At 39.4% G+C, this 25,697-nt stretch overlaps 2 protein-coding genes across 16 annotated transcripts in view; both read left to right on the forward strand.

Moving 5' to 3' along the window:
- The first annotated feature begins 632 nt into the window (after window positions 1-632).
- On the forward strand, window positions 633-13,186 carry trafd1 (TRAF-type zinc finger domain containing 1). Of its 6 annotated transcripts, none has more exons than XM_026187991.1 (12): window positions 633-789; window positions 1,599-1,647; window positions 1,749-1,884; window positions 3,365-3,418; window positions 3,516-3,939; window positions 4,500-4,775; window positions 4,850-4,914; window positions 7,073-7,333; window positions 7,503-7,641; window positions 8,426-8,636; window positions 8,832-8,889; window positions 10,940-13,186. In XM_026187991.1, exons 2-12 carry the CDS (start codon window positions 1,613-1,615, stop codon window positions 10,976-10,978), a joined length of 1,698 nt encoding a protein of 565 aa, XP_026043776.1. In that variant the 5' UTR covers window positions 633-789; window positions 1,599-1,612; the 3' UTR covers window positions 10,979-13,186. The 6 variants fall into 6 exon arrangements, with proteins under 6 accessions (XP_026043776.1, XP_026043779.1, XP_026043780.1 ...); XM_026187994.1 differs by having other exon boundaries at window positions 633-743; XM_026187995.1 differs by lacking the exon at window positions 633-789 and adding an exon at window positions 796-1,318 and having other exon boundaries at window positions 8,429-8,636.
- Window positions 13,187-14,866: 1,680 nt separating this feature from the next.
- The window catches only part of smtnb (smoothelin b), a 54,013-nt gene continuing 43,182 nt past the window's right edge, over window positions 14,867-25,697 (forward strand). For 9 of the 10 annotated variants that reach the window (XM_026186815.1, XM_026186820.1, XM_026186822.1 and 6 more), the window contains exon 1: window positions 14,951-15,291. In XM_026186815.1, the coding sequence (XP_026042600.1) occupies window positions 15,241-15,291 (51 nt within the window). In that variant the 5' untranslated portion in view covers window positions 14,951-15,240. Of the gene's footprint in view, window positions 15,292-25,697 lie in introns of all 10 variants that reach the window. The other variant, XM_026186814.1, reaches the window with a different exon arrangement.

The raw sequence follows: 25,697 nt of genomic DNA on the forward strand, positions 1-25,697 counted from the left end.
AGACACAGCAGAACTTCTTGGGATGGCATGACGGGCTGCAGGTGCCATCAAGAACACTAGCAAAAGCGATACTAGAGAAAAATCAGTTAGTGATAAAGAGAGCAATATTCTAGTAACCATTTGCAAAGCCATTCCCTTATGCAGGTGGTCTTGTTAGCTCTGCAGTGCACCTGTTGTAGCTTTCATTTGCAACAAAGCACAAGAAGTAAATTCTCAGTGTTTGATGCTTCTATCTGGACAAACTGACATCCATTGAGTTTAACTGACTTAATTTTATAACGTTTTGACTGAACTTTGGCTTTATGTGATTGAGTAGTGTATGATAGTATCCAGGCTATGAATCTAAATGGGACTAAAGCTGGTAATTTGTTTGCGATCGCCACTAAATTGTAGACTTAAAATTCTAATAGTTTTAAAGATGGTAATCATTATTGTTATTTAATTTGAAACTATTATTTTTCTGGTTTTAAAAAAAGAAAACTGATTAACGACAATCATGTTTTGAAATGATAGGTTTAAATATCTAGCTAAATATACAATAAAATGTGCACTAAACCATTAAATGTGTAAGATTTCGGAGAAATAGGATAGAAAAAATAAAAATAAGTAGATTTACCCGAGACGTTTTCAGCCATTGCACGGTCCTCCTGTCAACCAATCAGAGATCAGTCTGGCGAGATAAGTGAAGCTTTTGTGCCCTGAGTTGAGACTTACAGTTAACTTTGACCCTTAACTGCTTCAACGTAAGTGGGTCCAGACCCCAAAATATAGAGCCTGCCATTCCGTTCGGTAGGTGTATTCTGGTTGCAATTTTATAAATTGTGACGAGACGCTTTGGTTTGGTTGAGTCATAAACTGCCTGACGAACTCCGCGTTGGGTGTCAATCTAAACCAGCTCAAGAAGGAAATAGCGAACTGTTTTTCTGGCTAGTTGTCGTCAAGTAGTTATCTGTCGTCTGTGAGTTTGGGTGAATATCATTGACTGATAAGCGCTAGCGTTAAATCGGTTGATTTGGCTTTACTTCTAACGGTCGGCAGAAACTATCTAAAGGGGGGGAAACGATGTTACATTAGCTTCTTGGCTTAGTAGCCTCTTCGTATGCGCTTATAAAGTTAGTTAGCTAGCGTTAACTTTGCGGTGATACCTAGTCGTGTATTCAATACGGGGTTATATATCTAGCAAAATAATAAGGAGCTAGCACAGTAAAACGTTTCGAGGTATTTCAAATATGCTTGTTAGTTATTACTGAGGAGGAATTTCCTTGCTAATTCAGGCCATCGTTGTCAGCTAACGTCAGCTACCTGCCTGAAACACTGGGTGAGCAAACCGAAAGTCCTGCTGCCAAGCAGTTTCAATGACTAACAACAGTGGCGGCCCATATAATGTCTGGGCCTATTTTAATAGAGCTCGATATAAAAAAAATATTATTGTCGCCCGATGTTCAAATGGCACCTTTTTCACGAATCATTCACACATATTCTTTAGCTTCAAACTGTAGCTCATATGAACGCCAAACTCACCAGAGAGCTGATTTAAATGTATCTTCCTCCTAACAACTTGCTGATTTGTTACTAACGTATTACTTTTCCCCCCACAGTCTTTGGTAAAATCATGGCAGATGAAAACACACAGTTCTGTGGCAATTGGTAGGTATAATATAATAGGTGGAATATTTTGCATCGCCCGATGAATATTTTTTATAGATTGACGTTATAAAAGGTTTCTTAATTTTCTTTGTCCCTTTAAGCAAACATGACATCCCTGAGGCCAATTTTACAACCCACGAGATTCACTGCAGAAGAAATATTTCTCTGTGTGATGTGTGCCAGGAGCCAGTACCCAGGTCAGACCTGCAGGATCACAAGCAGCAGGAACATACACAGGTAAGCCTGAAGAGGAGCGATGTAGACTTTCACATGATCTCTGCAATAGATAATAGATGTGTGCTCTCAGAGGTGGGGAATATATATATATATATATATATATATATATATATATATATATATATATATATATATATATATATATATATATATATATATATTTATTGTGTGTGTGTAAAGAGAGAGAGAGATGTTATGAAGTTCAGTTTTATTTATTTACTGACAGCTCACAACAACTTTCCTCACAAGGTGCTTTGTACTGTAAGATAAAGACCCTACAATTTTAGAAAGAAACCGCTGTAATCACACGATCCCTGTTGGCAAGGACTTGGCAACAGTGGGAAGGAAAAACTCCCTGGTTACAGGAAGAAACCTTCACCCGATCCAGGCTCAAGGAGAGGCAGTCATAATCTGTAACCTGTAGGGGAAAGATGAGAGCGCAGAGAGAGCTAAGACAAAAGACACATTATGGATGTGAGACACAAACTTGATAACTGCTAAAGACAGCAGTATAAACACACAGGTCTGAGAAGACCTCATGCAGCCTAGGCCTATTGGTGCATAACAAAGGGAATGTTAGGCCTACCTGATTCATCCCTAACTATAAGGTGGATCAAAAAAGAAACTTTTAAGCCTAATATTAAAAATAGAGAGGGTCTGTCTCCTAAATCCGAACTCGGAGATGGTTCCATAGTTGCGGGGCCTGAAAGTTGAAGGTTTTGCCTCCCATTCTATGTCTGAAAACTCATGGAGACTGAAGTTAACTTGCAGTGCGAGATTAAAGTGCTCTGTTAGGATAATAATATATAAGGGATATAACGGGGCCTAATTATTCAAGACTTTGTATGTTGAAAGAAGCTTTGTAAATTCAATTCTGAATTTATGAAAACATTTATTTGCTGTAAATTGATTCCACCACCCATTTGATTTCACTGGATTCTCTTACTTTATGACTCATTTGGTGTTACTTAACAAAAGGAAAGGGCTTAAGGAAATGAAAGTTGGCTAACTTGAAATGAAGAAATAGAAACTCAGAAGGAAGATGGCTGACAGAGATGTAATTGTGCGCAGGACATCTTGTCAGAAGGGAATAATAATGATAAAACACACGGTGATACATAGTCACTGCTTTTTAAAATATTTTTATGTACATTTTGTGTTTCTCAGTTGCTGAAATATTGTGATACATCACAGATGATTTTTTTTTTTTTTTTTTTTTTGTTGCAGTGGTTCTCAAACTTTTTCTGAACCTGGAAAAAAAGTTTCATCCTGCTCTCTACAAGTTTTATTAATGTGTAAAATGTAAAAAGTTAAAGTTAAAAAATGTAAAAGTTAAATTCTTCTCAAGTGCAAGCTCTGTTAGTGTGTTTTTTTTGGGGTGGGGGTGGGGGGTTGTTGTTTTTTTCTTTATTTAAACCTTATTGGATTCCAAAGTGTCACAACAGTGATAATGTAATAAATCCTGTGCTTTTCATTTTAGATTACCTGCAAGTGTGGTTTGAAGATTGAGAAGAATAATTTGGATGCCCACCAGGTATTATTGGAAAGCCTTTCCATTCCTTAATTTTATAACTCTTAGCTTCGTTAATCTTCATTAAATCCTGCGTCTTCATGATGATTGTCTGTTGCAGAGCTCTGAATGCTCTCAGCGGCTGGTTCCATGCCAGTACTGCGAACTGGAGCTTGTCTTCAGTCAGTCCAAAGACCACGAGGATTATTGTGGAACGCGCACTGAGCCTTGTCCCTACTGCAAGTGCAATGTAATGCTGCGAGAACAAGCTACACATCCGGCCTTATGTGGAAGCCTCACACCGCCCCAAGAAAGAAACAACAGTAGGATGGGTCGAAGTCCAGGGGACCCTCAGTCAGGGGCATGGCTGGAAGCTCACTCTATTAGAAACCCCCTGAGAAGCCAAGAGAGAGGCCCGAAAAATAATAACGTCAGTGCAGCAGAGCAGCAGGTCTTTCCCCGACCTTCAGTTTATAATACTTCAAGGGGATTTCGGCCCTTAGGAGACTGGAGAAATATTTCACCACAGAATCCTTTCAGCAGCTGTGAGTGTTTTGATTGATACATTTTGAAACAGCAGCACACAAATGAATGCTCCAGAAATGTAACTAGCTGAAAAATTAAAATACTTTTATAAGGTGTTGTAGGTGCTTAAACTGAAAAATGTGTTATTTTACCCCATTGCTAGATAATTGCTAGGTATCATGATGATATCATCATAACGTGTGTTTTAGATCGGAAGCTTCAGGGGCCTAAGATGTACCTGTGTGCAAAATTTGGTTCCTCAACTCCTGATTGCGCGGGAGGACACACATACACAGACAGAACATACACAGCACTGTGTGTTTGTCTATATCAGCATAACCTCAGTGTTATTGGCAGTTTTCTTCAAAAACTTGTGAAATATTGCTCACACTTTAGGTCTCCTACTGTCATGTTTGTTTTTTAACTTTTACATTTTACCAAAAATAATTAAACAGACATTTATATTTTCTTTTACTCTACATTTTGCATAGAGATTAGAATGAATTTGCCATGCTGTTGAGTTATTTTCCTGAACTAATTATTATTATTATTATTATTTTTAAATATCTTGTACTTCCAGTGCTGGGGCAGAGTGATTTTCTGCACAGCAGAAGCGGCAGCACATGGGCACATACTGAGCACACTCTGGATGATGATTCATCTGGTCTGGACTACATGTTGGCTCTCAGCCTGCAGACTGAAGGAGACACAGGGGCCAGAGGTGTCGAGGGCAACGTGTGGAGTGGTATCTGGGATCACAAGATTGGAAAATCCAACACTTCTCTGTCCAACAACAACTATCCAGACTTCACTGTTGGATCGAGTACAAGTGCAGTGCAGGACCACGATCAAAAAGGTGAGTTAATGTTTGCTGGAAACATCAGGTTATTCGGATATCCATTTATTGATCATTTCAAATTGTTTCCCCAGATGCAATGCTGCCTTGTGAATTTTGTGAGGAGCTGTTTCCAGAAGACGACCTCATTTTACATCAGGTTTGAGATTGCCTTTGATTGGTGTTTCTTTGAGTCTCAGTGCTAACTCGATGTTACCACTCAGAGTTTTAGATGTCGGAAAGTTCCTTTAAATCGGCTGAGCTAAAACCTGAGTGGGGTCACAGAATACACGATGGACAAAAGCACTACAGTCACATGGTGCCTGAAAAGACTGCCGTGTGTCACAATTATACACTTAGACAATCGTTGCTTTGAATAATAATAAGGATCTTTTGCTGATTTTCTTCACGTCCAACATTTCTAAACGTTGTTTTACTTCCGCCTGTAATAAGGCATGGTGTAAGTTTAGAGGGGGCCAGTTTCAGCAAATGAAAATAAAAAGGAGCAGTTCATCCTCCCCAGACTTATCAAAGTAAAAGCTTATATTCATTTGCTTGCATTTTGGTGTTTATTGGCTGTATAATCAGTGAAACAAAAAATATTTAAAGTTGGTTCTTTGAGAACAAAACATATCAGTATTCATAGCAAATCTATGTCAAGTTGTCTTTGGAAGGAAAACACAAAGCATAAATCATCAAAGAACTCCTAGGAACTGTATTTCCAAGTAACATTAAACTGCTTTTATTCTCACAGAGTGGTGATGTTTAACCTAAAAAACTCGGTATAACTTTAAAATACTGCTTGCAACTAACTCCCCTGTAATTAAATGAAATTTCAATGCATTTTAATTTGAAATTACAATCTAATTATATTTACCCACTAATACCTAAAGGTAGGTACATGTGAATAAGGGGCTTACAAGTCAGGCTTTTACAGGAAACAAAGAAATAATTATACTGTAATTAAATTAAAGTAGCATGTAAATAATTTTACATATTGCATGAGTAAAACGATTTCGTACTTTGTGGTACACGGGCTGTATTATGGAGTGGATTAATGTTGCCTTTTTACGTCTTTATTTTATTTTTATTGTATTTTTTTACATCTATATTTAATATTCATTATGTTGACGTGCATTATGGATGCACAGCCACCCTCCTGTTAAAAGCTGACTTGCTGCCCCGTTATTCTAATGTGCCCAACCTTTTAAGCATTTGTAGGTAAATATAATCGCTTTTTTTTTTTTTTTTTTTTAAATAAAATACATTGAAATGCCATTTAACTTCTGGGGAATTATGCTCTAAGTCGTGGGCTATTATAAAGTATTACCATTATAAACTATTAGCAAAAACTCCATTGTATTTCAGTGCAGAAGTCTTCACGCAGAAGCCCAAAACACCATAACACATAGGTGCACCTGTCCAGGTTTTCAAGATTCCTCCTATTGGTGGAGCTTCTCTGGTGGAAAATGCCACTTTCATCCTAGGTGGAAGCTTACCATTAGTGGAACGTCATTACAAACGATCATGTATTCCTTATAAAGTCCTGTTTTATTTTCTGATGATGGCTTGTGTGGTGAAATGCATTGGATTTCTTTTGTTTTGTTTTTTAGTTTGAACAGTTAGTTAGAATACAGGCGTTGTGAATTTTATTTAAAGAGACGGTGCCTTTGATGATTTTACCCTGTCAGTCAAGTTATTTTAAATAAGATATTGCCATTTTTGTTATAAATGTAAAATGTTTAATCACTAACTCGTTAATTTCTTTTTTTCTTTCTTTCTTTCTCTTTTTTTGACTAATGAACTTAGATATTTCTGATGGCGTCCACCCAGAGGCTACACCTTGAAACTAACCTTTATGCATATCTGACAGGAAATCATGAGATATTTCCTCTTAGAGAAACATTCATTTACTCAGTCTAAAAGACCTGCTTCAGCCTGCCAAGTAACTTCAGCTGACATTTTCAGATATTTTCCCTCTTTTGGTCTGAGTCCAGCCTCAGCTTTAGTTCATAACCTCTGTGTATTTCTGGTTCTCTTTCTAAGCCTTCTGCACACACTGCTGCCCTCTCAGTTGGCACTCTGTATTGTTAAATGACAAGTAATTGTGTGTGCTGCTCAGTGTAAAATGCTTAGATCCAGACTGATATCACACAGCGTGCAAACATTTGCATACCTTTGGTTTATCTTCGATTGTTCACAGTCCACTTAAACTCTATGCATGTTGGAGCACATGCCTTATTTCCATCTATATACATCCATAACATGACAACTTAACTTACGTAGGTTTCAACAGTGTCCACTTTTCTCTGTTTCAGACTGGATGCAGTCCTGCTTCGGCCTTTGCGTCTTTCAGCAAACAGCCCTCATCTCCACCTAAAGATGACAGGACCAGCTCCAGTACTTCAGGGCTGATGCACAGCCTTCCTGACACACTCGCTTCTAATATCCCCACCTTCCCGCGGTCAGTCTCCCCAGCGTCCTACAGTCCTCCAGCCAGTCCACTAGAGGGCGATGTGGTCATACCATGTGAATTTTGTGGAGTTGCTCTTGAAGAGGCTGTAGTCTTTCACCATCAGGTATTTCACTCGTCTAATTACCCAGCCAATACAAAACTCCCACTTCATGATGACTGTTAGGAACTCTGTGTTACCTTTTAAAATGTGTTCAACTACATGTGTATGTATTGGGTTTTTTTAAAAAAGTTTTATTTATTTTGTTTGTTTGTTTTGTTGTTCTTTAATACAGGACAAATGTGATATGCGGCCCCAGAGTGCTCACCCTCTGAATAACGTAACAAAAGCATCGATCAAAAAGCCACTAAGCCCTGGTAGAGAAGCCTTTGGGCTGCCGTCCCCAGAGTTTCAGAGGAGAATAAGGCACCAAGGTAAAATCTGACATTTATTCAGAAACCTGAAATATGGGAATAAATAACTGACTAATTCTGAGAAATCTAAATATGCCATTTGCAGTGATGTAGTAATATATGGAGACATTGTTTTTTATATGAGCAGAAATAATTTTGTAAGTCTGTGTTTCAACAGTGATTAAGCGATTTGACGCACTTGTGTTTAAATGACATTTAAAATGTCTTTGTTCTCATGGTTTAGTCACGTTTTGGCATTTTAACCTTTAACAAAAGCAGGGGAAAGTGTGTGTAAGTGTGGGGGGTGGGGGTGGGTGACAGACGGCAAATGGCCTGGGTGGACATAAATCTAGGCCACTGCATTAGCCTTCAGTATTTGGGTCACGAGCTCAGCCAGGTGAGCTGTAACAGCACATAAATCTAAAACAACTTTGTTCAGCAAACGAGCCTTCATCAGGGAGTTAAATGTGATCACAGCATGAGAATAAAATTGATTTAGATATTTTATGTTTATGTGTGTTTAATTGAGTTTTCGTTTGTACTTGTGGTTAGATAAAATCAGAATTAAAGAACTGTTCAATTCAGTTTAAAGAAACTACATACATAAAGCTAGAATACCTTTCATGCAGTATCAGCAAACACGTTTGTATAACTTGTTAAAGGTTTGTGTTGTTTGCATTTTATTTGGGTTACTAGATACTGTATGTCCAGTTTTTCTTCTGTTGTATCTACATCTGCATTTGTTTTCATTTACACCTTTTCTTTTTTTTCTTTCTTTTTTTTTTTTAAATTCTCTTGTATATAGCAGACTTCTTGGATGAGGACTTTGCATTTGACAGGGAAACACCATCAGGGCAAAACCAAAGGGGATGGCAGAAAAGCTGCATCGGCCAACCGAATCAAAGGAAGGCATCAAACTTTGATGTTTCGCTTAAGAACAGACCTCAGCAGGGCGGAGAAGAAGAAGGGACTCACTTTTCTTTCTGTGACACAGACAAGAATGCATCTCTAAAGGGGTAAAATAATTATATGTGCAAATATTTTTTTAGCTTTACATGACTGTTGTTAGTTTTTAAAAAATTATTAAATATATACTTTTTGCTGCACTTTTAGTGATATTTTCCCTGTGACTCTTAACAAGTAGTAAAGAAAATAGATGAATGGACCTGATATGTTATTAATATTCTCATTTAAATGTATTTTTCCACCAGACTTCATTATCCAGAAAACAAAGAAGGAAGAGGTAACAGAAGGAATCAAGTATCAAAGGTACACAACTTTTAAAATCCCATTCACCTACATTGATATTTGTTTGCATGTTTGTAGGATCAGAGCATGTACATGGTGAAAAAGCAAAAAGTTAACCCAGGCAACACCAGCTAATTTTCCTGCTTGTTTTTTTGTTTGTTTGTTTGTTCCTCAATTGTTTTTGCCAAAACTTAAACTTTAAATTAATGACAGAGCAGTAGGATAAAGTTAACCTATTCAAAGTAACCTGTTAATAATAAAATAAAATGTAAAAAAAACAAACAAAGCGAAAGCCGAAACTTTTTGTTTTGCAGGTGGCATAAAAAAGTAAAAGTAGAAAAAATTGAAGTTAAACCAAATAAGATGTTTCTGCTAATAATCCTAATTTGATTAACAATAAAAACACAGCACATTCATGCATAACGAGTGACGTACCTTGACAGTGTCTTTACCTTCCAAACAGTGCATACACTGTGCACAATCTCTACTGACATACATTCGGTGGTTTATAGTATAGCTCTGACCATAAAACCACAGCCTCTGTGCACCAGTCTGTGCACACTGTTCTTTACTTTAAACCAATCACAGCACAGGAATCTAACCTGTTTATCCTCCACTAACCTGCAGAGGATTTTCATGCAGCCTTTAAATAGCAGTTAGTCTACCTCAGTTTGCTTTGCAGCAAGTTTGACAATATGAAAAAAACATAATGTCACATGTACAGACCCAATATCTGATTTAAAAACATGAGGACTTACATGTAAGCTTTAAATTTACAGTTTATCAAATCCCACTAAGCAATTCTTACCTTTAGATTAACCTCTCTTCTTTCTCTCCTGTCCCCTTTCTTATCTTTCTCCATCTGGGAGTGAAATACAGCAGCTGGACCTTTAGCTGATGTTTGTTGAGCTGATTTAAAAACGCTGCATTTGTAATGACCTCACATTCCCTTAATGCTTACTCGTCTTCAGTATGGCTAGCTAGATGCTGAAGTACCTCAACAAACAACTGTAGGAAGGAAAAGCAAAGAGTAGTGAGAAAACAAAAACTATTCAAGTACAGATACCTGAAAATTGTACTTAAGTACAGTATTTGTACTTTGTTACTTTCCACCTCTGCCAATTAACATAATGTTTATTTTACTGGTCTGTACACTAAATCACCAGATTATTTCATCTCTTATCTTATTTGTGACAGTGTTGCATTTCACTGCTATGGTTTTTAGGTTCTTTATAGATTTTTAATCACCATTTTATCAGCACTATCTGATAGCATCTCTGATGACAGTAGACGACACTCGTAGGGATTATTTTGGACAGGAACAAAAGTCACATGAGGGGTGAAGCGCCCCTTTTTATGTGGGCACACAGCTTAACAGAGAAAGTTGATAACCACTCGTGATACCTGTTATCTCTGACTGGGGTTTAGGTTTTGTTAAACCAGCTAGCACAAAGAAAGAACTTTGTTCAACGCCCCTCTGTGAAACTTTCACAAGGAAAACATTGAGGATAGAGCAGGTCCAAAACAGCAGGTCATGGGAGCTCTTGGTAACATTTACTGAAAGTGGTCCAAGTCATAGCAACCAGTGAACCCAGCAACGGGGTCATGGGTGACAAAAACCTATTTATATGTCTATGGTGCAGCTAGGCCATCACAAAAGAGCCATTACCGCACAAACTGCTCCAAATCATACTGCTAGCTTTGATAGATGGATCTCACGCTGCATCACAGCTGTTTGCAGTTCTGTCCAATGTGCACAAAAGGTGGACCTTACCCAGTAAAGTAAGGCCAGCACTATGCTAAAAAGAAGGTTTGATAGAAATGTAACTGCACACTGATGCAGACCATGTGCGCTCTTCATGGTGATCATAGGATGATGCAAATATAAATACATGGATGTAATTATTACTATGAAATAAGTGAGATCATTAATTCTCTGCACACAGAACGAGTTAAAAAAAAGAAGAAGAAAAGTTTGAAGACATTTGATCGCAGAATAACTGTATAATTAACGTGAGGGCCACACAGCATGATTTTAAAAGCATTTTCACTTTTTTTTTTCCAACTGCAGTTACCCAAGAAGCAAAATGAAGAGCAGGACGAAGAGTGAGAGCTGAGACTGGTGCAGAAATGGAATAACCAAATCTTCTACTCTTCTGCTTTTCGTGTAACTTTTTGCACTTTTTGAAACTTAATGAAACATATAGCTATCTGCTAAGTGCCTGTGAGAGTGTTTGGATTTTAAAGTTTATATCTTGAGGAATTTTACTCTTAGTATAAAAAAATAGAGTGCCCCTATTATGCTTCTTTGTAGCTTTGTAATTTTTATTTTGGGAGACTGCTACAGTAAGCTTACATGCCTTAATGTTCAAAACTACAATTTTCTCAAACTGTATACTTGTGAAATCTTCAAAAGCTCCCATTTAAGCTCCTCTCATTTTAAGAACCCCCGTTGCACAAAACCCTGCTCTGATTGGTCAGCTGGCATGAAAGCAAGGACAGCTCTGATTATATACTTAAGATAGTCCAGAATAGAGAGAATTTTGATTACTTCTAACTTTCTGTGATTAGTTTACATGTAAATATAAATGAAATCACAGCACAACCATTATCTCTTACTTATCTGAACCATCATGATGTGGCTGTTCTAACATCAAGATTATAGGAGTGCTGAACTCTGCCTCCTCAGATATCAGGGGTGCATGAAGACTCCTGCATACCGTCTTTCAGTCAGCAGAACATTTGGCATGCTTTGCTCTAAACTAAGATATTTTGGAATGAGCAGAAATGACTCTACTGTGAAAATCATGGCAGACTGTGAGGCAGCTGCTCGTTCTTTGTTTGAGGGAGTGCCAGTCTTGTGGCATTATAGGAGTGTGGTGCATAGCGATCTAGAATGAGTTCAGGAGCAGTGTTTTCTGGGGGTTGTAACTCCTTATGGACTTTATAACTTTGCAAACCTGCACAGAAAAGCTAAATAGTGTAGCCAGCGTAGCGTCACCTGTTCATTAGAGAAGTCCTGTTAGGAAGCCTCGAGCTGATCTTTAAAACTGCACACTCACTAGTTATCAATTTCTGATTGACAAGATGCTGACAGATGACTCCGGCAAGGAGCATAATTTATAAAATGAACTTCATGTTTTATCCAGTATGAGCTGAAGCCAGCTACTGAGCCCATAAATACTCCTCAGGGTAGGTATCCCGAGAGCCAAGGAGCCGAGGACCATTTTTCACATAGCCTACAACCAGAGGAGACTGACCGCTTAAAAGGATGCAGGCCTGAGGCATACCTGGAGGTTATGTCCATCATTCACATACAGATTATATGCATAACACACTAACGAATAGGGAAAGCCTACAAAGTATAATAGGGGCACTTAAGTCTGTTTGGTTTATTCATACATATTCTACTTTATATCAGATGTTTTATGGCTAACATGAAGCCTTCACTATAAATGCTAAGATGGACTTAATTTATACTGAATATAAGGTTGTTGTTTTTTTTTGCTTTTTTTTTAAGACCTTAAAAATCACATCTTGGTTTATGAAGAAAACTGTGTGTGTGTCAAGGGCAGTCACCCGACCCCAACAGTGTGCATTTGTTAGACTTTATATTTCGTTTGTTACTCGAGCCTATTATTATTACGTTTAATTTTTTTAAATTTTTTTTGTAACCACTATTTGCCGTTTCTTCGTCTTTCTATAACCTAAAGCACTTTGATAGATTTTACATTTAGTTTAAAGGGCTTGAGGAACAATTTTAATTTCTACATCTTTGACCAAGAGAAGATTTTTCGGTTCGATTGAACACTTGTCTTTTTATACTGTTAAACTTTTGTCTTTAATAATTTGTTTGTAACTACTCAGTAATGTTTTCATTTGTATTTAAATACCATCATATCTCGGATCATATAGAATTCATATAGAAAGCTTATAGAATTATATTTGTGGTGTTATAAGATGTTTTCTAATATTTTATGAAGTAGTGTTAAAAGTTTTGTATGTTTCTCCTCTAAGTAGTTAGGATAGATAGGATGTATTTTGTGTGTAACATAGGGCCTGCTCATATAATGAGATCTGCACATTTTGCCTTTGTGATCAAAATGCCCAAGTAGACAGCAGCTCATGAGCGAAATCACCTTGTGTGTTGTTTTTGTTGGATTTTAGGCTGACGTGCTGTTTAAGAACAGCTGTCTTGATGCTCTTTGTCTTGTGTAGTTATTAAAAGTTTTAAGGCGCACTTTGATAGTTTTGTGACTGGTGTTTGTATTTTCTTTTCCATATACATCACATGAATAAACCTGGTTGTAACAAAGTGGCAGAAAGACTAAAATATCTGCTCATGTTCTTCACTTAATCCACTGCTCATTTCTTTTCTACTGCCAACAGCGTGGCTAGGGAAGTGAAATACTAGTATCTCTAACAGTAAGAATACAGTATAAATGTTTTTATTTTAATAATATTTAAAATGTTAAATTTTAATATATTATATATTCATTAAATGTAAAGTTAAATACCTGTATGTCAAGACTTATTTTGTTTTAATTTGGATGATTTTTGGGTTAAAGTGCATGAAAATCAGAAATCCAGAATCTCTGATTATTTATTTATTAATTATTTTACTTTAAGTTTGAGTAAATTGCTTTGCTTTCTGTGTTAAACTGAGTGTATTTAGGCACGTAGGCATGCTTGAGATGACCTGCTGAAATTCAAACTGAGCATCACAATGAGGAAGAAAGGTAATCTATGTGACTGTGAACGTAGCTTGGTTGTTGGTGCCAGATGGGCTGCTCTGAGTTTTTCACAAACTGCTGATCTGGGATTTTCCCACACTACCATCTCTGGGGTTTACAGAGAACCGTCCCAAAACAGAAAATATCCTGTGAGTGGCAGTTCTGTGAGTGAAAATGTTTTGTTGATGTCAATGGCCAGAGGAAAAAGGCCAGACTGCTTCAAAAAAGTAACTCAAATAACCAATCGTTACAACCAAAGTATGCAGAAAAGCATCTCTAAATGGACAACATGAGGGACCATGATGCAGATAGGCTACAGCAGCAGAAGACCACACTGGTTATCACTTCTGTCAGCTAAGAACAGGAAACAATTTGCAAAACCTCATGAATAGATGATTGGAGAAATGCTGCCTGGTCTGAGTCTTGATTTCATTCAGATGGTAGGATCAGAATTTGGTGTGAACAACATGAAAGCATGAATGCCTATCAGTGGTTCAGGCTGCTGATGGTGCAATAGTGTAGGATACATTTATTTGGCACACTTTGGGCTCCATAGTGTCAAACAGTCCGACTGTCATTGCTGACTATGTCCATAACCACAGTGTAACCTTACTCTGATGGCTGATGTCACAACGGCCAAATAGTCTCAAACTGATTTCTTGAACATAATGACTTCACTGTACTCAAATGACCTCCACAATCACCAGATCTCAATCCAACAGAGCACCTTTGGGATGTGGTGGAGTTGTGTGATGCTATCAGTGTCAACATAAACCAAAATCTCTCTGGAACATTTGCACAAAATCTTGAATGAAGGCAGTAGTGAAGGCACACTTTGGGCGTCAGTTTAGCTTAGTGGGGTGAGTGGATGTCCATCTGCTGAAAGGTTACTGCAGGGGCCTGGCTCTAATTCAACTCTGGGCTATTTCCTGTGTGTCATTCCCTCCCTGGTCTCTGTCCCACCTTTCCGGTCTGCTCTACTGCCCTGTTATCAACAATAAAACTTAAAAATCTACATTTATTAGATAAGTACTATCATATAAACTATTCCCTTATTTACTGTATAAACAGGTAATTACAGACTATAAATAGATGTAATTATTATTATAATTATTGGTAACAGGCATGTATAATTATTAGTATTATTTTAGGGAGGTTTCATTAATATTATAAAAAGGTAGGATTTTAATGAGAGTCTTAAAGATTTGAGTGCCATATATACCTGGAGGCTATTTTACGTCTCCCCACACAGCGGCGCGCTTTGAATGAGCGCCGGGAGAGGCCAGATCCAGCGAGGGGCGGGGTTACACCTTTCCGAGGGAATCCTCGGTTCAAAAAGCTCCCAACGTCTCCTCGTGAGTACTTCGGACTGTGTGTACTTTCATTGTGACTCGAGAAACGGACGAAGACGACCGAGGTATGCTCTTGTAGCAGGACGAGGGTTTATTTCTGTTGTCAGAAGTAAAAAAAAGTTTCTGCTGTGCTGAGTAGAAAGTTATAGACAGTGCGGATAATTTTTAAAAAGACGATAACAACAGCCTACGTGCCGTGCAGGTGGGTACAGACGTTGTTGTTGTTGATCGGGACACCTATCCCTATCCAGACCTCGTCTCACCTGAGCTCGACAGGACACTCAGAAATGTCCATGGAAAGCTATTCAGCGTTGGATGAGCCCTCTCTCCGAGCTTTGGTGAGTAGATGAATGGGAATACTAATGCTGAGCACTGTGGGATATAAGTGTGTTAGGGGGCTAAGTGATTCCTTTGTTCTGGGGGAAAATGTCTTTAAATGAAATGTGTGCTTTTAATCCAGGTAAATGTCTGTCTGATCACCGGTGATTGAGCCCAGTGCTGTTGATATATTCAGTATTTGTCTCGCCTTTTGATACCTCACAGGTAAGAGTGTCCAGACAGGTGGTCTGCACGCATACAGGGCCATCTACTCCCAGTGCTTACCACTACAGTGGGAGTAATTCATCTCCAGTATATCCCAAACACAACGGCAGTACAAAAATTATGAGGGTTTGCTACTGGTGGCAGGATATTAAAGGGTATTTTAATCTTTAATAAATGAGTAGTTTTGTGTATAATCAAAGCAAACAGCTGTCAGTAGCTGTTTAAAGTAGCTGTTTAAAAAAGTTAATATCTAAAAATGTCTGATGCAGAATATTCAAAGTAGTTCATGATTAATAAAGTTATTCATGAGGCATTACGTCACAGGAGCATCAGTCAGTACTGACAGGAGGAATGTATCATTCACCAGGAAGTCTAGAAACATTTATTAGTTCTTATCAGAAAGGTTGTAATTAATTATGGAGGAGGGGAAAGTAACACCTGCAGACATGCCTACAAGGAAGTATGAGTCAGCTGCCCTTGTTTAGGCATGAGTTTGTCTGAATCACAGACACATACGCAACAGTCATACATGCAACAGATTCATTCCTTAGTTTTTTAAAATTTGTAATGACTTAAAGCCTTCAAGTTTGCATCTCTCAGCTGCAACTCTGTGTGGCTTTGCTTTTCTGTCATTACCCTCACTGGCTGATTTCAGAAGAATGTGCACTTTAAGATGGAAAAGAAGAAGGGGAAGAAAAAACCCTTGATTGCTGTTTTTAAAGATCGTTTAACCTGACAAGAAAAGAGCTGTTTGCTTTTGAAGCGAGTCAGGGTATGAATGCGATGTTTAGCTGACCTGCGTGCTGTTCCTTAAACCAAATCCATTAGAGTCTGGAATCATCTTGCCGACAGACACAGTCCCTGTTTTCCCATAAATCGCTCTCACCATGAGTGACGCTACACTGGTGGGAGCACAGGAGAACATGCAGGAAATAATATTTATCCTTCAGCACAGTGATTTACTTTGAAGCGGTGGCACTGGCTGCTTTGATCAGGGGCTTTATGAGTTTATTTATACGAAGACGGAGCAGGAAGATGAACTGAGTGCGAGGGAGGAAAGCCACAAATTTAGCTGGGAAGGTTTCAAAGACTGTATTGGGAGATTTCGTTTGGGAATATTTAATTTCAGACACATTTTTCACCAAATTATGGTCCCATGAGACCCCAGCTCATTGGTTTTAAGGGTGCTTGTCTGCCTCTTGCTGCGTGGCCTGTGAGAAAATGCTGTCCAGAGAGGAGCAGCAGCATCAGCAGGAGAATTAAAAAAAACTTGTGTTCTTATCCTGACGCCCATTAGTCAAGCCTTTACTGAGCTGGAGCGAATGGGGCTCTTTCGGCTGAGCGTCTTTCCGCTCAGTTTTCCTCCCTCAGACGTGACCAGCAGCCTGTAGGTCACAGAGATCCCACATTTTCACTGATGATGTTTGTGGTGACTCGAGTGTCAGGGTTTTCCGTGGTGAACTCAGATTCAAACGAAACAAACCCGGAGGAGAAGTTCACATGAGGTTGCGGTGTAATTTAAACGCGGCATGACAGCTGTGAATGGAGCCTTTTTTGTGTTTTAAGTTTTTTATGAAACATAACACCTCATTGTGTGGGGTTTATGCTCTCTGTGAATCTGCCTTTATTCAGGACACAGGCGTTTGGAGATGGCTGGGCTTTAATTAAGCTCATCGTAAATCCGGGTGGAGGAGCTGCTATTAAACAGTTGGATAACGAACACAAGTTCCAGGCCTGTGTTGTACCTAATGAACTAAGCAGTCAGAAGGTCATACGGCGGCCTCTCTAACGCCACTAATCCCGTCTCTACACTTGTATTGAAAGCCCGGCCAGCCTTTTATACTGCTCATTTAATCCCCTCCATGGCAACAAGGGAAAGCAGTTGTCTTCTTCTCTCAGCTACCACAATTATTTAAATGTCCACAGGAATAATCGGTTGGTGTCCTGGTTTCCTCAGGAGAAGAGTTGAGGTGGGGAGGGGGAGTGTTTGCAGCGGGTCATCTGTCTGAATGGTGCTTGTGTGGCCACAAAAACACAAAAGCTGCTGAGGCCACTCAGAGAAAACCCCTTTCCTTCCAAACCACTCCAACCGCTGTTACTTAATAGCAGACTTTATCTGATGGTTTCAAGCTCTGAGGGTGATGGTTATCTGCTGTTATTCCCATCAATGTGCTGTGCGGTAACAGTTTTCTTGTGGATTAAACCTGCAGGACGGGTTGGGTCTGCAGGTGTCTGTTGATGTGGCAATCTTGCGTCATCCTGCTCTGTCGTGAAAGTGTCTGTTGGTTCTCTGGCTGCACTGTAACAGACCTGAAATCAGTATTTGCATAAAAATCACATTGCAGTTAATGTACAACTCAGACGTTTTATTATTTATGAATTGATTTGACCGCTTGGAGACTTTTCTGCCTGCGGCGCCTGCTGGGCTGGTTTCACACGGGCTGGATGTCTCGCATAATGATTTGTAACCTGTCTTGCCAGCTGTGTGACTGTCCCTTTCTCCCTGGTGAGCGAGAGGCATTCACACATGTTTAAAATAGCCGATTTTGCTCTGTGGTCCAGCCTCGTTGATATATGGGACCCCTGGGCCTTTATTTTATGGCTCTGTGGACCCTTTGTGAGTTGACAGGGGCTCAACGGTTACAGTCTGAGAGGAAGAATGGACTTGTTTTGAAGGATCTTGGTATAGTGTGCAGATTTTGCTTAACCCCCAGAGACGGGGGTCCAAAATGTCAGCCTTGTCATTAGGAAGATATAAATTGCAGGAGTTGCACTATATTACATAACTCTTGTCTGGGACAGTTTCATAGATATGCAGGCTGTGTGTTTTTATACACTCCAAGCTAAAATTAGAAAAAAAAAATTGTTTCCATGAAATTTCAGTCAAGGGGACTGGTTATGCTTGTACCAACTATAAAATGTAAGAGCTGGAAAATTTTAAGTGAATTAGAGTTAATATCTGATACACAGTTCAAAATAATCCTTCATTTTCTTATACCAATAGATGGCCATGCTTACAGTATTAACTGGAGTGTTTGGTGCTGTTGGCAAACTCAAATATTTAATCACATTAGGCCTCTTTTCCATTACTACCTACTTGGACCGCAACGCGTTCGAGCGTCCTGCGACGTAACAAACTCTACAACAAAGCTTGACGTAGAAGCAAGAATACCTGCTGCTCGGTCTGCTGAGACGGAGAACACTGCGTTTTGGGTTTTTTTGTTTTTTGCTTTTTTGTAACCGTTTCCAGAAATGGCAGGTTTGATTTTCGTGAATGAGATGATCTCATGACTCATCGAGTGACTCTACTGACCAGCCAATTGGTGGCATGCAGTCTGACGACGTCACCCGGCCAAGCAGGTACTGGTACCACATAGCACCTGGTACCAGGTGCTATGACCTAATGCACAGGTGTCGAACTCTAGGCCTCCAAGGCCTAGAGTTGTAAATCAGCTGTGATGGCCCAGGGTGTTATCTAAAACCTGCAGGACACCGGCCCTCGAGGCCTGGAGTTCGACACCCCTGACCTAATGGAACACCCTTAAAACCGTGCCCAGTCAATCTGAGTAAGTAGTAATGGAATAGGGGTCGTGGTATGATAAATAACTCAACTGTGTGGGTATAAATGTGATGAAAATTCAAACTATGCGATGCTTTTAAGGTGTTGTAAGTGTGTAAAACCTTAAAAAAAAAGGTCATTTGGTAAGTGGTTGCTTGGCAACGTGACAGCCTTATAATATCTGATATAGATAAGCGCATCCAGGAGTCTAAACTTTGTGCCAAGTTTTGTTGCTCAACTCCTTGCGGACTAAATCGCATACAGACACACGCAAAGAGATTTCATTTAAAACGTGGCCTTAGTGTGGCCGCAGTCTGAAACAAGTTGTTTTAGCTGTCTTCTGATTGGTTGCCCACTTGCAAACAGAAGATTTGAACAGCAGGTGGGTTGCGGCTGCTGTGTTCATCATCATCAATCTCCTCTTTCTTTAGCACCACACAGAGCCAAGAGCAGTAAAACATGCCTGAGCATTAAGAACCGTTTCACGTCTGAGCTTTCAACTGGCCGGGATTACTTGTAAATACACTGACCTACATTATTCAAAAATCATCCACGGCTGTAACAGCCGGTGTGTGACAGAACAGTACAGTAGTGGCACCTTTTTAAAGTGTTATAAATCAAATTGAAGCTGAAATGATCAGGTATTGCTGTCGCCTCAACAATCCTGAAAACCATTTTCATTCCTTCATACCTTTTTTGGAAAATTGAGTGAAGTGTCCTGTTGCATACATTACATCTCCCTCCGAATGCACACCTGCATCCCACCACAAACACCTGTAAAGACAAGAAAACTTAACCTGAAGTATCTCCTACATCTCGAGCTTTAGGGTTTGTGAACTTGGCTGCCTTTGACCTATGCAGATGTGTATGTGTGTTTGTGCTCCATTTTCCGAAGGATTAAAGGGAGGTGATGATGAAGACTGGAGCAGTTTAATATTCAGGGCAGCGCTCCCTCTGACGCAGGATGAGTTATCTGCACTGCTGCAGTGACAGCCTATTATAGTGAACCATTTAGTTCCTGGCTTCAGTCTTTGAAGCAAATATCCAAATAAATGGCCGTGCTCAGCTGAGATAAGAAGCTGCATGTTTGGAAACTTTTGTTCTGCTATAAATAGTGCTCTACGATTTTAGCTCTGAACAGATGAGAAAAGAAAAACCATGAACTTTGAGATCATCTGGTCTTTGACCCCTCAGTAGTTTGTTATTGTGGGACAATCATTCAGAGTGAACGTAACACTGTTTAGCGCAGCTCAGAATGTATTTAAGTGTTTGTGTTTAGAAGGCAAAGTTGAAACTGAGTTCAGTGTGTCAGTTTTTCTTCTTTAAGCGTATATTTACTATTGTTATGTCATTTTTGAAAAGGTGGGTTCTCCAGAAGGACGAACGGCCTTTAAAATCTGAAGCAGTATTTTATTTTTAGCAGTCTTTTTTTGTAATGCCATTAGAGAATAATGTGGCAGTACGCTGAACAAACAGCGCTCAACAGTGTAGTAATGTGATTACATTATTATAAGATTGTGTATTAGCTTGTACATAAATTGTTACTGCTTAGACTCCTTGTCTGTGAGTTATATAGTTCTCATGAGGCGGTGTTTGGAAACTTTACTAAATATTTTGCGATACAAAGTTAAACTAATTGTCACCGTGGCCTTTGGAGCCCAACAGCAAGCTTAAATTTCAGGAGTTTCACTTTAACGACTATCAAACCCCGTACTCTGCAAGACAGAGTGAAAAAATGGGTTATTTAAAAGAAAATGACAGGTAGACTTTTAAAGTGTTTATCCACCAAAACAAATGGGTTGAGTGCATTTCATTTATCACAAAACGTTACTCTTTATATCAGGGATGTCAAACTGATGGGCTACATACAACCCACTTTGATCTTAAGTGAAGCTCACAAAGTTTAACTATACATTGAATCCTGCATTGAGATGTCTTAGTATAAGAGCAAGAAGTGCCATTTCTACAGTACATCTCAGTTCCTTCACATGATAAAGAAATGTTGTTGTAATAAAACAAAGATATCTGATGACTTTCAGTAAGAAATAAATGTGTAAAATGACAAAACAAGTTCTGGTAGCTCATTGCTCAGTCTGTCCTGTAATTATTTTAAAAACAGTTTTTGTTGAGTCACAGAAAATACTTTTTTGTTTTATTTTACTGTGGAAACACTGTTAAAAAACAAATGTTTATAATATATAGTAGAAACAGGAACTTTTCTGTCATTTGATTGTTTACTTTATTACTACGGTGTAGTAATAATGCTCGTGGGGGAGGTCTTTATCCATAGGAAACACTGTAAAGTCCAAAATTTATCCCGTAATATTTTTTACATTTTCCTAAGCTGTCAAGTGGACCAGATTGCAGTCTTTCCTGGGCTGATTGCGGCCCCTGGGCCTTATATTTGACACACATGGTCTATATCAAACAAGCTTGATGGAGACTATTTGGTGACTTATAGAGTAGAAGTGGGATTAAATAAGTGTGCACTTTTTCCCAGTCCTTTGTGGGTAGGTAAACTAAATCAGCAAATCAGTGGCTCCATATTTTAGTGAAGGTGTGTCAAACACAAGGTCCGCGGCCCAGAATCGGCCTGGCAGAGAAACCAGTCCAGCTCACTGAACATCTTTGGAAAATGTGAAGGAGGACACTTTTGGACTTTTAATTGCTTTTATAAATTTTACAGCTTGTCCTAATGATAAATATCTCTCCACAGCCATTCTAACTACAGTAATAAAGTAATAGATAAAGAGGTAAATAAAATGACAGGAGAATTCCAGTTTTCAATATCTACTACAGAAATATCTATTTTTTTAGTGTCCACAGTAAAATACATAAATAAGTACAAGAGGACATTTTCTGTGAGTTAACAAATCTTTGCACTGTATAATTACAGGACAATCTGGGCATTGAGCTACCAGAATTTTCAGTCATTTTATATATTTATTTCTTACGATTTACGCTCGCATTGAGTCACACTGACTTTATCATGTAGAAAAACTGGAACATGTAGTGTTGATGTTGCTCTTCTTTTTCTTGCATTGAGATCTCCGGGATTAAATGTGCAGTGGAGCTACTTTACACTGACATAAAGGGTATTTTCACCGGATCAAAGCGGGCTGTATGTGGTGCGCGATGTAAAATGAGTTTGACATCTCTGTTTTATCTGTTTATACATTCACCCAGCAAACAAAATATCAGCAGTTTGTTCTCAGGAGAAGATGCAGAACCCTTCACGACTGTGTCAGGAAGGGAACATCAATGTAGTGTAGTGTTGCTTTATTTTTGTGTATGTTTAAAAAAATATTTTTTCCCTAAATTAGTTTCTGTTTATTGTTGAAAATAAATTGAGCACAATGTGGGTTGTGTTGCTGTGTCTGGTTTGACTCAAACTAATGGCGCTTCACTCTTAGAAACTTGCAGTCTGCAGCTTGTCAGAAGAATTCCTACTTCCAGTACTTCTGATGCAGTCAGCCAGGAGATATTCAGAACGGCTGAGGAGACTCCGCCTGTGAAGTTTAGACTCAGTATATTGTGTAGCTGTCAAGCAGGCGGTGCACCGAGTTTTGTAACTGTCAGATATGAGACTGCTGCTGCTGTCACAGCTGCTCTGGTCTTTTCCTCTGTTTGGTAAGTGATCCAGCAGAGGCAGTTTGTGCGACTGATCTCTGTCTGGATCATCAGTCAGCCAAATGGAAAAGGTCTGAATAAGACATTGAACGTGTGCTTTCTTTCTTCCCCTCCTTGTCCCTGTCTGCTGTCAGAGTCGTCTCTGAGATGGACAGCAACCTTCCCTTGAGCTTTATGAATTTAGTGTCTGGAGATTTTTGGGTTCCAAAGTCTTCTCTTTGTCCAGTTTTTAGACAAAAAATACTCAGCAGATGTGGATGAAACATACAGTTTTTTCGATGTGATGAGAAATCTGTTGTTCTCTCAGGGGGAAGAGAAAATTAACTCTCATTGAGATGCCATTAAGATGCCATCTAATGCTACTTCCCAAGCTCTGATTCTCAGCTGTACTGCTGGAGGGAGTCGACACAGATTTTGCTCCCATTTAAATACTAAGCTGATGCTCTGTTTATAGAGGAAAATGGAACATATAAGGATCTGCATTCAGCAGGAGGGAGAAAAAAAGTTTTTTATTAAGTCACATAGAGAGTTAATAAAAAAGGATGATTGTATGGCGCTGGATAATGCTTTTTAAATGAGCAATTGAAGAAATTTAAAAACACTGTTTTTCTTTGTTAGTTTTTTTTCCTATATTAACTTCCTGAGGAAAGAGGCATTTCCTGAGTCCCTAGAACTCATCAGGCGGATGTTTATGTTTTGCTTTCCAGCTCGGCCTTGTTAATGTCGTGGCATTCTTGAGATGTACACTGCTGATCTGTTAAATTTTGTTTGCCTCTCTCAGTCTGTCTCTGTATCATTGTTATATGCAGGATTTTTATTGCTGCCTCTCTGGGATCTTTTATAACAAACAGTTTGTGCTCTGCAGCATCCCAAATTGCTTCATTTATCCCTCTCTTTTTCTTCCTGTGGGACACCACTTCTGCCTTCTGGCCCTCCATCATTAAACTAAATGAGTCGGTCACGCAGGGCTTCGGTTTGACCAGCGATGTAGCATATTTAGAGAAGATTCATCATACACTTTCAAAGTCTTCTCACAGGACAGTGCAACTGTAGTGTAGGATGCAGTGGGATTTTTGAAAGGCTCGTTCCTCCTGGATGGGAATATACAAATGTTTTTTTTAAAAGCAAATAAGGTGTTTTGGGGTTTTTTTTAAACTACAATTTCAGCTTCAAGAACCAGCTCCTACAGATAAGATTCAGTATCAGAAATGAAAGTACTAAGGAACAGTGAGGCATAAACCCTGTTACGAGAGTGGCTCCCAAATGTGGGTCACAGTTTTCCTGCTCGACCTGGATACCTCACTGCGACCTGACCAGCGGGTCTGGAGGCAAGCACTTTCACAGGAGTGGCTGAACGAGACCAAAGAGAATTACACAGCAGAGCTGATTTTTAGTGTGCTGAGACGCAGCAGTGCAGCAAAGATCTGAAATAACTTTGAGGTCCTGCACACAGCCGAACAGTAATTATTTTGCAGTTTAGATCAGAGTGCCGACCATGTGTGCACAATGAAGCATGCGCTGATTAATCCTTCAGTGTGTGGAGTTGTTTGCACTAATGTGAGACTAAATGAATACAGCGCATTCGAGTCCAGATCTGTCTTCAGTGCATCATTACGGCCCTATAGGGCATTGTTGATTACTATACCACCCCCCCCACCCCACCCTCGTGGCCCCCGCGCATTCCTCTATGTGTCTGTTCTTTGTGGCTGCTACCTCTAGTGTAAAGGGGGACAGTGTTTTCCCAGGTCTGTCTATTGAAATCATTTTAAGCTTTCCTACACGTGCAACTGCACTTGCTGCAAGCACGTTGGCACATGCACAGTTATCTCTCCCTCACTTACCTGTATATTTCATAGATGCTCCTTCTTTTTCTTCATCACAGACAATGGAGGCTCAGAGTGCTCTGTAACACAATGACTTCTAACCTTGAGTTTGGTTTTCAGTTGAAAGGCAACTGAAACTGCCTCCTCTCCAGAACCAGGTGTCCTCTGCCTTGCAGGGCTTTCTGTTGCTATCCTGATTATATTTCCACCTATCTTTGTCTGTGTGTGTGGAGACCTACTGTATGCAGGCATTGTGAGGTAATTGATCCACTTGATCAATCATTAAATCTTGGAGTTTTGCCCTGAAGAAAACCAACAAGGGCATTATATGGTAATTAAAATTACTCTGAGCTTTACTCACCCTCACTTCTCTGTTTTTTTTTTGTTTGTTTGTTTGTTTGTTTGTTTGTCAGTAGCAGCCCAGCTTCCTCGGTGGCAGCTGCTAATCTATTTCAGCTTTTGCTTAAAGAAGCGTCCCGTGTTTCCTTATAAGGCCACACTCACTTGTGGACTTGACACAGGACTGATCCAATCAGCTGCCTGGCTGCACTCAAACCTCAGTCTACTCTGGAAATTATTACTCTAGGGCTCTGTTCATGCACAAAAACACAGTACCCCCTACCTCTCCTTTATATTCATGCACATGGATGCACAACCACATACTTGAGACCTTTGTGTAAAACTGTACAAGTCCTAGCTTTCAGTAAAAAAACAGCAAAATGAGACGAGACCTGCACACACCCACTGAGAGTCAAAAGGTCACTTGGTCTGAGGGGTCTCAGACACTGGGCTTATGTTTTGGGTCATTATCTTGCTGTAGGATAAAACCTTCACCAACTAGGTGCATACCAGAGGGTGCTGCAGAATGCTGTGGTAGCCGTTTGGGTTCAGGGTGTCTCTCACTCTCAGTCACCGACCCTGGATCCAGACTATCACATTTCCTCCTCCTTGTTTAACAGTTGATGCCACACACTGTGGAACTATCATTTTGCCTACTCGAAGGCGTACAAAGATCCTGTGTGACGAACCAAAGATTTCAAATTATCATTCATCAGTCCATAATACCTTCTTCCAGTCTACAGTAGTCCAATAGCAGTGTTTCATGGCCCAGGCAAGCCTCTTTGTCTTCTTCTGATGTCTTAGCAATGGCTTTCTTGCTGCAACTCGTCCTCTCAAACCTGCAGCTTGA

Source organism: Astatotilapia calliptera, chromosome 12 (assembly GCF_900246225.1).
Source record: "Astatotilapia calliptera chromosome 12, fAstCal1.2, whole genome shotgun sequence".
NCBI lineage: Eukaryota > Metazoa > Chordata > Actinopteri > Cichliformes > Cichlidae > Astatotilapia > Astatotilapia calliptera.